The sequence below is a fragment of the Elephantulus edwardii genome, unplaced genomic scaffold (genome assembly GCF_000299155.1).
Source record: "Elephantulus edwardii isolate Elephantulus edwardi_28Jun2011 unplaced genomic scaffold, EleEdw1.0 scaffold00064, whole genome shotgun sequence".
Classification (NCBI taxonomy): domain Eukaryota; kingdom Metazoa; phylum Chordata; class Mammalia; order Macroscelidea; family Macroscelididae; genus Elephantulus; species Elephantulus edwardii.
In genome coordinates, this window is record NW_006399814.1 from 6,381,808 (window position 1) to 6,395,310 (window position 13,503).

The window sequence follows — 13,503 nt, forward strand, 5'->3', positions numbered from 1 at the left end:
CCTGCACCCACTCAGCCCCCCAACCCTACCCCAAGTCTAGCACTCAGCCAGCCCCCCCAGACCTCACCAAGTCCTGCACACACTCAGCCCCCAGAGCCCACCTCATGTCCTGCCCCCACCCCATGTCCTGTACCCACCCATCTCCCAATCCCACCCATCCCCCAACTCCACCTGAGGTCCCCTGCCATCCCTACCCCCCCGGGAGTACTTACTTTCTGGGTGGAGGGTGTGGAGACAGCAATCCCCATACCAGAGCCCGGGAGGACTGAGAGGACCTTGTACTGTAAGGGGGGGTGGGCACAGGTCACCACAGGCTGCTCCCAGGACAGGCTGCAGTCCCCACCCAGAGTCACCCTCCACAACCCACAAATGCAGGCTCCCCATGATGTGAAGAGCCTCAGAGAATAGGGTGACTGGAGTAGCAGAACACAGGGCCAGGCCAGGTGAGTGGCCCAGGGCACAGGACTGTCACCAAGAGGCGCCCAGTTCAGGGCAGGCTGAGATCTGGCCTGACCCCAGCACCATCCAGTCTCACTGATCCTGCCTTTCCCTTCTCTGGTGGGAGACCTGCCCGCCCTTCCAAGGACACTGGGGGCCTGAGAACCTGGTGGGCCATCCCCTGTAGGGGCTGAGTACAGGTCAGAGGACACCTCTAACCCACTCATGTGACAGAGGCAGTAACACTGGGTACCCCTCCAGCTTCCAGTGTGCCCCCAGCCCCAGGCCCTGTGACCTAGAGCCAATGGGAGGCAGGGAGGGGCCCCCTGGGGAGGTGTAGGCCCGTCACACCCACCTTCTGTATGTCTGTGATGTCCACCAGCTTAATGACCTTATTCCGTTTTGAAGACCCCGATTTGGAACTCTCGAAGCACAAGTAACTGGACAAGGGAGGGCAGACAGGGGTGTCACTGGGGAATGAGGAGGGGCAGAGGTGCGACGCTGGGGTGAAGGGACGGGCAGAGGAGTATTGGGGGGTGTGAATGAGGGGAGGGACAGGCAGAGGTGTGACTGGTAGGTGACACTGAATCGAGTTGAGTCTCATCGCGACCCTACGAACAACAGACATGAACCCTGCTGGACCATCCCATCTCCCGCATTGCAGCCCACTGCTGCAGTCACCTGTCACTCCATCTGCTTGAGTCTTCTGTTCTTTCACCAACCCTCCCCCTCCCTAGCACTGTGTCCCTTTCCAAGAACTAGTCCCTCCTAGCAACATGCCGGAAGTATGTGAGACGAAGCTTTATCACCTTTGCCTCCACGAAGCCCTTTGGCTGCACTTTCTCTAAGACATATTTGTTTGTCCTTAGGGTCGTCCGTGGGATGTTCAGTACTCCAACACACAGCTCAAAAGCCTCAAGTCTTCTGTCATCCTTATTTACTGTCCAGCTCTCAGATACATAGCAACCGATTGGAAAGACCGTGGCCTGAATCAGACACACCCTAGTCCTCAAACTGACATCACTGCAACTCAGTAATTTGGTGAGGTCCCTAACTGCAGACTTTCCAATGCAATACATCTCCTAATTTCCTGACTGGTGGTACCAAGGGTGTTTAATGTGGATCCAAGTAAGATGAAATTGTTGACGGTTTTAATCTTTTCTCCATGTATCATGATGTAGCTTATCGGGCCAGTGGTAAGAATCTTTGTTTTCTTGACACTGAGAAGCAATCCATATTGAAGGCTGTATTCTTTGATCTTCTGCAGAAAGTGCTTCAAGTCCTCCTCATTTCTGCGAGCAAGGTTGTGTCATCTGTATAACGCAGGTTTCTGATGAGTCTCCCTCCAATCTCGATGTAACATTCTTCATAAACGCCAGCTTCTCACATAATCTGCTCAGCATACAGACTGAATAGGTATGGAGAAAGGACACAACGTTGACTCACACCTTTCTTAATTTTAAACCAAGCAGTGTTCCCTTGTTCTGTTTGCACAGCCGCCTCCAGGTCTAGGTATGTTTCACATGATCATAACGGAGTGCTCTGGGATTCCCAATGTCAGCCACAACTTGTCATGATCCACATTGTCAAACACCTTTGCACAGTCGATAAAGCACAAAGAGACATTCTTCTGGTATTTACTTTCAGCCAGGATCCGTCTGACATCAGCAATGATATCCCTGGTGTCATGGCCTCTTCTAAATGCTGTCTGAACTTCTGGCAGTTACCTATGTACTGTTCTAGCCATTTTTAAAGTATCTTCAGCAGTTTTGTGCTTGTATGTAATACTGATGATATTTTTTATAGTTTTCACATTCTATTGGATCACCTTTACTGAGAAAGGGAATAAATATGGACTGCTTCCAATCCGTTGGCCAGACAGCCATCCTCCAAATTTCCTGGCATAGACTGGTGAATGTATCCAGGGTTCTATCTGTCCAAACATGCCAAGTGGCATCCCATCAACTCCTGGGGCCTTATTTTTTGCCAATGTCATCAGCGCAGCTTCAACCACTTTCTTCACTGGCTCCTGTTCATAAGGTACTTCCTGGAACTGTTCAGTGTCAGTCAGTTCCTTCTGGTTCAGTGACTCTGTGTATTCCCTCCATCTTCTTTTGGTGTTTTCTGTGTTATTCAATATAGTGCTCATAGCATCTTTCAATATTGTGACACAAGGCTTATATTTGTTTTTCTGTTTTCTCAGCTTGAGAAATGCACAGCGAGTTCTTCCCTTTTTATTCTCCAATTCCGGCTCTCTGCACATTCTTTTAAAGCACTGCTTCTCCAGCTGCCCTTTGAAATCGTCTGTTCAGCTCTTTTTCTTTGGCATGTTTTCCCCATTTTGGCTTCTCAGTGCTGTAGTGCAATTTTCAGAGTCTCTTCTGACATCCATTTTGGTTCTTTCCTTCTCCTCTGTCTTTATACTGACTTTTTGCTCTCTTCATGAACGATTTCTTTGATATCATCTCCTAAGTCATCTGGTCTTTGATAACTGGCATTCAATGCTTCAAACCTATTCTTAAGAGGATTTTGACATTCAGGTGGAATAGCTCCAACATCATATTTTGGTTCTCATGGCCTTGTTTTAACCTTCTTCGGCAGGTGTGGTAAAGGGAGTGACAAGGGGCAGAGGTGTGACCTGGGGGGTAGGGAGGGACAGGTAGACTTGGGAGGGGTGATAGACAGGTGTGTCCTGGGGGGAGGGACAGGCAGACTCGGAAGGGATGATGGCAGAGGTGGGGGGGAGGGTAGACTCGGGAGGGGTGATGGCAGAGGTGTGGAGGGGGGAAGGTAGACTCGGGAGGGGTGATGGCAGAGGTGTGGAGGGGGGAAGGTAGACTCGGGAGGGGTGATGGCAGAGGTGTGACGGGGGTGGGGGGTAGGGACAGGCAGACCGGGAGGGGTGATGGCAGAGGTGTGTCCCTCCCATGGGACACGGGTTTCACTCTCAGGCTGTCTCACAACTCTGTGGAATGAGCAACCACTGCTGTACAGAAACTTGAGACATAGATGCCAGCATGTCCCTACGCCAGTTCCTTCGGGTGGGGGGACAGCGAGGGAGGCAAGGGTGGGGTGGCTGCTGTAGGGTCGGGGAAGGGAGGCCGAGGACCCAGCAAGGCTCAGAACACTCCTGATGTCCACGGTGGATGTGGCCTGAGTGAAGCCCCCCTCCCCTGGCCTGGTCAGAGAAGGTGGTGTCTCTAGCCACTGTCACCCACAAAGCAGTGCAGGGACCACCCCGTCCTGAGGCAGGGATCTCAGTCCTCCTAAGACCAGGGTGTCCCAGGCTTGAGGAAATGAGGGAGCAAGTGGGGCTCCACCCCGTGACCCCCCAGCTGAGCTTCAGCATAACTGAGGGCTCTCTGCAGGGGTCCCCCCGGCCTCAGGCCGCCCTCCTCCCGCGACACTCAGCTGCACTCACTTCTCTGTCACATAGAGCACGCCGTTCCGGATATAGTCCGTGGGCATCTTGCGGTCCCTGTTAATGAGGCAGCAGCGCCAGCCGCTCTCACACACTGTGGGGAAGGGGACGGGTCACAGTGAGGAGGACACGGCCGAGAGGACACCCCACAGCACAGCAGGGTCCGGCCTGCCTGACATGCAGCTGCTGCAGATGGGGACAGGGTCACAGTGAGGAGGACACGGCTGAGAGGACACCTCACAGCACAGCGGGGCCCGGCCTGCCTGACAAGCAACTGCTGCAGGATGCCACACTGCCCAATGCTGCCCGGGGTGGGGGACAGGGACAGGTGGGGATCCAACACCCGGAGTATGCCCTCCCTCACCCATCGGCCACCTGGGAACCCTCCTACACAGGGCTGCCCCCCGATTTTTCACTCATGCTATGGTCAGCATCTGCTGGCAGGGCTTGCACTGCGGTCAGTGTCCACCTGGATGGTCCCCAGACCACAGTCGGTGCCTACTGAGGGACCCTAGCCACAGTCAGTGAGCTGTGGTGTCTGGTGATGGGGTCCCTGGAGCTGCAGAGTCTGGTGATGGGGTCCCCAGAGCTGTGGTCAGTGTCTAGTGGTGGGGTCTCCAGAGCTGTGGTCAGTGTCGAGTGGTGGGGTCCCCGGAGCTGTGGTGTCTGGCGGTGGGGTCCACTGAGCTGTGGTCAGTGTCGAGTGGTGGGGTTCCCGGAGCTGTGGTCAGTGTCTGGTGGTGGGATCCCCGGAGCTGTGGTCAGTGTCTATCCCCCCGTCCCTCACCTGCAAGCGGCCGCTCGTTCTCCGTCAGGTTGAAGATTTCATGGAAGTTGCCCTTCTTGGTGCCGTGGAAGCGGCTGGAGTCCTCCTCCCTGCCCAGGCTGGCCGGTGTGCTCGAGACACAGCTCCGTGAGGACGTGGTCTGGACCTGCAGACAGCAAGGCCCAGTCAGGCGTGGGGAGGGGCAGTGTGGGGGGCAAAAGACTCAGATGCACACAGGACCCCAGCCTTCACAAACCAGGCCGGGGTGCAGAGACCCCAGGACTGCCCATCAGTGTCCTGCCACAGCCACCCAGGTCCCCCAGGCAGAGAAGCCCCCTGTGGAGGGGTCTCTGCTGTTCCAGTCTCCCTACAGCTGTCAGACTCCGGCAGGCTAGAGAGCTCTGGTGGCCTGGGGGTAAGAAGCCACACTGCCAACTCAAAGGTACGTGGTTCAGATCCACCCGCTGCTCTGCGGGAGAAGGGTCAATACTCTCCAGTGTGATTTACATCCTCTGAAAACCTGCCAGAGCGTGAGCTATGTGCTCGTTGTGACTCGGGCCCACAACAGCAATAAGGTGACCAACAACACCAGGAACACACAGGCGGCACGCGGCCCGAGTCACCACACATCAAGGCCAGCTGCTGCCCTCTGTGACCAGCCTGGGGCACTGACAGGAGACCCTGCAGGCAGGACACTCAGAGGAGGCATCACACAGACCAATGGCAGAGCAAGAGCCCAGGAGGGCGGCACATGGACACGGGGGCCTGTCACAGCCCAAGAGCTGGCCAGAAGGAGAGAACAGGTCCATGTGGCATTGCAGAGACACAAGCAGGGACCGAGCCCAGGCACAGGGGCATCCCACTACACACACCCCCTCTCTCTCCTGGGAGGCTGGGGCTCCTTGACTTGACCCCCACCCAGAGAGCCCCTCCAAAGGCCAGGACAGGCATTCATCTCCCCTATGCGGTGAGAGGAGTAGATGTCAGAGTCTGGCATGGAGCTGCGCTGCTGACTGGAGTCAGTGACGGGGTGGGATGCTTGGAGAGTCCACACAGCTCAGTGCTTCTGGGACCCAGTGGCCCATCATTCTGCACAAACAGAAGCCCCTCCCTCAGGACACACACACACACCTATGCACCAATACACACATGCAGAAGACCCTGCACCCTAATGTCCCCTCCTCCAGCATTCCCCAGACCACCCTGGTTTCTGCAGGGCCTGGAAGTCCCCTTGCTGAGAGGCCCTGGGAGTGCCCACACATAGTACCCAGTGCCCAAGGCAGCTGTGAGTGCCCTTCTCAGGCACAGGTGGCCCAGGGCTTCCAAAACCTTAGAGAGCCAAGATTGGGGGGAGCAGCAGACACCCTGCTCAGCACCCTTCCCTTGGCCCGGTCCAGCTGCAGCCCTGCTTCCGAGGGGCCTCCAGGCCAGCTCTGCAGAGGCCTCACCTCCCCCCGGGGACCGAGGGACAAGCTACACCAGCGAACAGAAAACCCGTGCGTGTTGTGTAAGTGGCTCCACAGACCCCAGGAGACAGCAGCCCTGATGGGTGAGTGGACGCAGGGTTTCGGGGTCTCTCCCTGGCTCACCCGGCGAGACACGGTGGCGCTGGCCCGCTCCTTGAGCTGGGGGTCCGTGGGGAGGTTCTTCCAGATGATGTAGGGTGTGTCGTACTTGGCGCGCAGCCTCGGGCAGCGTTTAAACATGAAATCGATGAGGAAAAACTTGACCCCGGCGTAGAGCCCTGGAAGAGACACACTGTCAGACCCCGACTGCAGTCCCGGTCCTCTGGGGACCAGCCCCAGCACCTTCCACACCCCACAGATGGGGAGGAGAGAGCCAGGGCGCTGGCCAGGGCCACAGAGGGAGCTGGGGGCCAGTGCAGGGAGTGGGAGCTAAGAGCAGAGGTGGATCGGGGCCGACAGTGGCTGTGACAGTCCTTGTCATCTCAGATCCCCACGGCGCTCAGCCCGGAGGACACCCTAGAAATCAGAGCCACCAATACAGCAGGGTGGCCACAGCAGGTTCAGGACGCCCGGTGTAGTGGGCACGCAGGGACGTGGCACACACACTGTCCGGTTCCTGGGACGCAAGGCCTGTCCTAACAGCACCTGCGACATGAGGCCTGTACTGACAGCACCTGGGGCACAAAGCCAGTCCTGACAGCACCACAGTCCAGGAGTGTGGCCAGCACAGAAAGAAGCCCAGGGCACCGTGAGGACCCCAGGCACAGACACAGGAGGCCACCACCCACCCACAGCCCGTGGAAACGCCTGCTCACAACACTGGGCCAGGCACGCTGTGCTGCTGGACGCTGTGGCTGGCCCAGAGTGACCACTACCAGTGAACTTCAATGACAGCCCATCCAGGGGTCAGTGCACCACAGGCCACCAGCAAGCCAGCCCAACAAGGAGGGGGACATGGGACCGGGATTTTCTACAGATTTCCCTGTGAATTTGAAGCTGGTCTAAACTAGTCAATTGTCAAAGAGGGTGGGGGCTTCAGCCACTGTCCTCCCACCTCAGCCCGTCAGGAGCCCAGCTTCACAGGGTCTGCACTTGACATGAGGGCCCAAAGTGAACCGGAGGGCTCATCACAGTGGGACCACACAGGGAACATGCAGCAAGAGCGGCAGAGGGGTCAGGGCCAGGCTGCAGGCTGTACTGGGCAGGGACATGCTGCTGGCTGAAGGGAGGGACCCGTCCACCGCCCAGCACCTCTGTCCCCTGCCACGTCCCCACACTGTGACCACAGCAACACAGGCCGACTCCGCTGATGGGCGATTCTGGTGGCTGAGGTGTTCCACATTCCAGCACACTCAGCTAAGTCCCCTGGGCACGGCTGTCCTCCATTCACACGCCCATCTGTCTGTCTGCTCTCCCGGGTGCCCCTGACCCCAAACGTCTGTCCCTGACTGTTTGCAAAGTTAGCTGGAAGGGTCCCGTTTGTGCCGGTTCAGCCTCCACATGCCAGGAGGGTACAGAGGCAGGTGCTGTGCAGACACACGGACATTGGGGAGGCAGATGGGATGGACGCTGACGGGCCCCGCGCAGACACATACGGACAGCAGGGAAGGCAGATGGCTGGACACCAACTGGCCCCGTGCAGACACATGGACAATGGGAAGGCAGATGGGATGGACGCCGACGGGCCACACCACACCCACCCTCGCTTCCCCTTCCAGATGATAATGATGACTGGGGTGCCCTCTGGCACCACCCCACCCCTTTCCTCCCCGCGTCCTTCCTGCACTATCCGGGCTCACACTCACTTCTTGCTAAGGCCCTCACTGTTAGCTGAAAGCTGAGTGGCTGAGTGCTAAGGCCCTCACTGTTAGCTGAAAGCTGAGTGGCTGAGTGCTAAGGCCCTCACTGTTAACTGAAAGCTGAGTGGTTGGGATACACCCAGAGGTGCCTCTGAAGAAAGGGCTGGCAAACCAGCCAAGGACAGCATGCACGGTCTCCTCTCCCTTATATGGGTGGGTTGGGGTCCCAGTAAACACCGATTCTGATACAGCCTCCCAGCAGGTACAGAGGGCTCAGGGCCACGAGGCCGAACGCCAGCTCAACGCGCGGCAGTCAGACGGCATCCGTTCCAACCACCACATGTGTGCACAGCCCTGGGGGCCCCAGACGCCCATCCTTACCCATGGCAAGGCCCACCAGGCGGTAGGGGAAGAAGCAGGAGGCGAGGAAGGCGGCCCACAGCGCCACGTACAGCTTCTGTGTGATCTCGGGCTGCACCCACATGAACAGGCTGCAAGGGGGGAGTGGGCTCAGCGTGCACCTCCCACCTTGTCCCACTCCACCCTGCCCTGTCCCGCACCTCCCCACACGGCCTGCTGGCAGGGAGGGGGGCTCACTGCGGGGAGGAGGTCTGCACCACACAACCCCACCTTACACCTTGCAGCCCTACCCTCTCCCCACATCCTGCATCCCCACCATCCCAGGTGTACCACCCCCACCCAAAGCACCCTGTCCCACTCGCTCTCCCACCCCTCTCCTCCCCCCGTCCCCGTCCCTCCTGCACCCTCCAGGTTCACACTCACTTCTTGATCTTCTCCAGGATATCGGCCATCTTACCGAAGAGGTTCTGTGCAAAGAAACCAAGACAGCAGCACACGTGACCGCTCGGGACCAGGGGGCAGGGGAGGGAGGCCACAGATCGCCATGAGGTGTATGTCCAGGGGCCCAGCTCTGCGGCCCTGCCTCCCACCCCGGAGGAGGAGGAGGCCTTTGGCCAAACAGCCCAGCTCCGCTCCACACGTCAGGCTGACTTCAGATCTGCCCCCTGACAGTGGGAGGGGCTGCTGTCTGTGAGGGAGCACCTCTCACAGCTCCCTTCTCTCCACCAGGGGCTGTGGGCCTCAGGTCAACACCCAACCCGAAAAGGCCATCAGGGCCCACCACCACCGGCTCTGCAGCCACACCTGGGCTCCCCCACCCCACCACTGCTGGCCCCATCCAGGCCACATCGTACCTCTACCCTACATCCAGGTCTGGCTTGGGAACATACCTGCCCACCCCCCCACTGCTGGCCCCATGCCATATCTGGAACCCATCCCCCTCTTGCTGGTCCCATGTCACTCCTGGGCTCCCCCACCCCACCCCCCGCTGGTCCCCTATCACACCTGGGCCCTTCCAGGGCACTTCTGCACCTTTCCTCTACCCCCACCCAGGGCTGGAATGGGGACGTACCTGCACCCCCTCATGTCACAGCTGGGTTCCTCCAGGACATCTCTGCACCTCTCCCCTACCCCCAGGGCTGGCTCAGGGACATACCTGGACTCCCCCCACCATGTCACACCTGGGCCCCTCCAGGACATCTCCGCACCTCTCCCCTACCCCCAGGGCTGGCTCGGGGAGGTACCTGGGCTCCCCCCACCATGTCACACCTGGGCCCCTCCAGAATATCTCCGTACCTCTCCCCTACCCCCAGGGCTGGCTCGGGGAGGTACCTGGGCTCCCCCCACCATGTCACACCTGGGCCCCTCCAGAACATCTCCGTACTTCTCCCCTACCCCCAGGGCTGGCTCGGGGAGGTACCTGGGCTCCCCCACCATGTCACACCTGGGCCCCTCCAGGACATCTCCGCACCTCTCTCCTACCCCCAGGGCTGGCTCGGGGAGGTACCTGGGCCTTTTGGGCCACGTCCAGCACCAGCTGGAACTTCTCCGACACAGTCAGGTCTTCCTTAGGAGGTTCCTTCAGTCAGAGGAGAGAGGGGGGTTTCTGATAAAAACAGTCAGCAGTCACCCCACCCCATGAACTAGCTAGGGAGAGGGTGACAGGTCCCCCGCCCCCGGAAGTCCTCATTCTCACAGACATCTTCAAAGCTTCCCCTGGGGACAGTGTCAACCACCCACGGCTCCACATTACAGGTCGGGAGACTGAGGCCCCGACAGCCCAGGATGTCACTGTGGCCCTCTGGAAGCACCTGGGCCTTTCCTCACAGGGGTCGCTGACCGGGAGGCCCTCTCGGACTCACCACAGGTTCGGACACGTCAGGCACAATGCTCCACTGAATTCTCCAGCCCCTGTGAACAAGGGGCCAAGCGCGGACTCAGGTGACATGTGTCGCTAGGCCTGGGCGCCCAGCTGGGGAAGGGGTCAGCGGGGGGTGGGGGTGGGGCACCCACACCCTGCCGCAGCCGGGAGACCCTGGGGGACAAAGCATCCCTTTTCCAGGCCAGCCCTGGGCCCTTGGGCGGCACGTAAGAGCAGAAGGGAGAAAGGGCAGCCACAGCGCTGAGCAGCCGGGCTCAACTCGGGGTCACAGTGCTGAGTGGGGTCTTTAAACCTTTCTTTTCTAGAGAAAAGTGCAGAAGGAGCCCAGGGTGACCGAGGAGGATTAGCGCACAGAGAGGGACGGACCCCAAAGAGCAGCGGGTCTAGTGGCTGTTAAGTCGGGACAAAGGGGACCAAAGAAAATGAAGAATTCAAAATTCAAAGGCTCACAGCCTTGCCTGCTGCTGCTAAGAGCAAACGGCCTCGCCTGCCTGGCTGAGCTAGCAGGTGGCTCGTGAAGCAGAGCGGAATGCCCCTCCCTAAAGGCTCTGTCATAAAAACCCTCCCTAGTAAGTCCACAGTGTGACTTCCCCATCCTGCGTCCCCAGAATGAGGAACTCACCCGGGGGCTCCCTCATTCCCCCTCTGTAATAAAGCTGCATTAAGCTCCCTCTGATTTCTTCCTTAAGTCCGCTAACGTAACGGGGGATTCACCCAACAGGTCAGCTACTGGCCACACCCCCTGAAGGGTCCAGGAGGTGGGACGTGACTCTCTGGTTCCCACAGGCCCCTCTGTCCTCACCCCAAAAGGTACATGGGGTGCTCAGTGGAGAACAGATGAACGTGGACAGAGCATCGATGTCCATGGGCCCCGGAACTGCTAAAGCGTGGGTGGGGGCCATGCGAGAGTCCCCACATTCACGCTGGAGCTCAGCCCTGTCCTGACACCACAGAAAGGGGCACAGGGACCTTGCAACTTCATGGGCAGAAGTGCTGGGGTACCAGCTCTGGGGTTTGGGGAACACCCCGGCAGGGCCAATGCCTGATGCAGGGGAGCCAGGGCATGCCCACCCAGGGGTGCAGGACCATCTGAGGGCCATCGGGACCCTCCTCCAGCACACCGGGGAGGTGGGCACCGGCCAGGGTGTCCTCCCCCTATCAGGGAACCCTTCAATGTCAGTGCTGCTGAGGAGGGAGCCGCCCCTGTGGATGCATGGAGAGGCCCCCCAAGCTCCCCGAGACAGAGCCACACCCACCCAGCCCGGCACCTACCTGGCAATGAGGAAATTGAGAGACAATCGCAGGATCGCCAGGAACAAGAACATGGGGATGGCCCAGCCATGCCACACGGCGTTCATGTACACCTATGGACAGGGAGGGTCAGCCCAGGGCGGGAGGACGCAACCCTCCCTGCAGGGACCCCGAGAAACTGGCCGACAGGACACCACCCCTCCCCCCGAGGGACCCCGAGAAACTGGCCGACAGGATACCACCCCTCCCCCCGAGGGACCCCGAGAAACTGGCCGACAGGACACTGTGGATGCGATGGGTCAGTCACTGACACACGGCGAGGAGGATGCCACCCCTCCCCGAGGGACCCTGAGAAACTGGCCGACATTGCACTGCAGGCAGGGCGGGTCAGTCACCAACACCTAGCCATGTACACCTCTTCCCAGGCAACCCTGGGGAATTCGGCCACAGGACACAGTAGGTGGGATAGGTCAGTGACCCGGATATACAGCCATGCGCATCCCTCCCAGAGGGATTCCCCGGCCAACAGAGCAGTACTGAGTGGGTACTTTGGGCAGAGGCATTGCTGGGCCCCTGTGGGACGTGATAGAGGCGACTAGCCATGGGCTGAGAACCTGCTAGACCACAGGGTCCTGGGTCCTTTCCCTGTGTCCCACCTGTCCTCGCAGGAGCTATGGCCCTGGGTGGACACTAAGAAAGGACAGGACCGGACTTGAGGAGCTTCAGGTAGTGTCCTGGGAGGGGCCTGGCTTGTGAGACACCACTGGCTTCTGTGTCACAAGACTCGGGGCTGAACCTCTGGGCAGGGCAGGCCAGGACAGAGGGACACGTACACTTTCACGTTGGCCTGTCATCTGTGTGCACAGTGCTCTGTTCCCAGTGCTGACTGGGCCTCTCAGGAAACGCCAGTGGCCAGCCCCAGGGGAGGGTGGTAGCCCAGCCACACCTGAGACCCTGGTGCCCACTGACCACTGAGGGGAGGGTGGTGGCCTGGTCACACCTGAGCCCCCAGTGCCCGCTGACCACTCACAATGAAGGCGATGGCAGACGTGTAGACAGAGTACCAGTCGGACAAGGCAGAGAGGTTCTTGACAAAGCTGGTGACGGGCTTGGCACCACGCTCTGGGGGCACAACAAAGATACTGTGGTCAGTCCTGTCATTGTGGACACAGCCTGGACCTCTACACACAGCATGGAGCCAGACAAGCAAAGCTCCCAGAGTCTACAACAATCTCGTGTCCTGCAGCCAGCCCTCAGCACTGTCCTTGTGGAAGACATCTCTTAGTCCACCTGCAGCAAACCGGTGTCCCTCAGCCACCCCGTCACTGTCCGTGTGGGAGAAACCCCACAGGCTGCACTGCCTGACACAGTGACAGGGCAGATGGGAGAAGGAGGAACCCAGGCCACAAGCGTGTGGGAGGAGCTCCCCTTGCAGCGATGGGCAGGAGGACATGGGAGAGGCATGTCGGAAACAAACACCCTTATGGGAGTAGGGAGAGGGAGTGGCCCCATACATGATGGGAAGGGTCATCTCGGGAAGCAGCTCAGATCTGCTCAAGAAACTAAACAATGCATTATGGGGTGGGGGTGGGGGATGCTGCCAAAGACCACTTGAAAGTGCTAAAGAGCACGATGTCAATAGAGGACTAAGGTGCACCTGACTCAAGCCATGCCTTTTCAATCTCCTCATATGCACGTGAAAACTGGCCAACGAAGAAAAGAGACTGACCAGAAAAAGAGGTATCTTTGGATTGGGATGTTGGCAAAGAATACGGACTATGCCATACACTCTCAGAAGCATGAGCAGATCGGTCCTGGACGAAGGGCAGCCAGACTTCTCCTTAGAAGCAAGGAGAGTGAGACTGCATTTCACGTACTCTGAGTACATTATCAAGAGGGGCTAGTCCCTGGAGACCAAAAGCATCATGAGAAAGTTAAGAGCATTCAAAAACAAAACCAAAAAAGCAGGAAGCCCCTTGATGAGATGGCTTGGCCCAGTGGCTACAACAATGAACAGGCACAGCAAGGATGACATGATGATGAGAACGATGAGATGATGATGATGATGACGAGGGCCATGAGATGGTGAGATGGTGGGATGGTGGGATGGTGAGATGGTG

The 13,503-nt window shown here is 58.7% G+C and overlaps 1 protein-coding gene across 1 annotated transcript in view; it reads right to left on the reverse strand.

Annotated features, from left to right (window-relative positions):
* GRAMD4 (GRAM domain containing 4) overlaps window positions 1–13,503 on the reverse strand; it is a 59,994-nt gene that overhangs the window by 964 nt on the left and 45,527 nt on the right. Inside the window, exons 9-19 of the mRNA XM_006888027.1 lie at window positions 12,414–12,505; window positions 11,405–11,496; window positions 10,113–10,161; window positions 9,758–9,829; window positions 8,674–8,717; window positions 8,272–8,381; window positions 6,215–6,369; window positions 4,647–4,791; window positions 3,860–3,953; window positions 794–878; window positions 213–281 (exon numbers count right to left, since the gene is read on the reverse strand). Of these exons, the coding sequence (XP_006888089.1) occupies window positions 213–281; window positions 794–878; window positions 3,860–3,953; window positions 4,647–4,791; window positions 6,215–6,369; window positions 8,272–8,381; window positions 8,674–8,717; window positions 9,758–9,829; window positions 10,113–10,161; window positions 11,405–11,496; window positions 12,414–12,505 (1,007 nt within the window). The remainder of the gene's footprint in view (window positions 1–212; window positions 282–793; window positions 879–3,859; window positions 3,954–4,646; window positions 4,792–6,214; window positions 6,370–8,271; window positions 8,382–8,673; window positions 8,718–9,757; window positions 9,830–10,112; window positions 10,162–11,404; window positions 11,497–12,413; window positions 12,506–13,503) is intronic.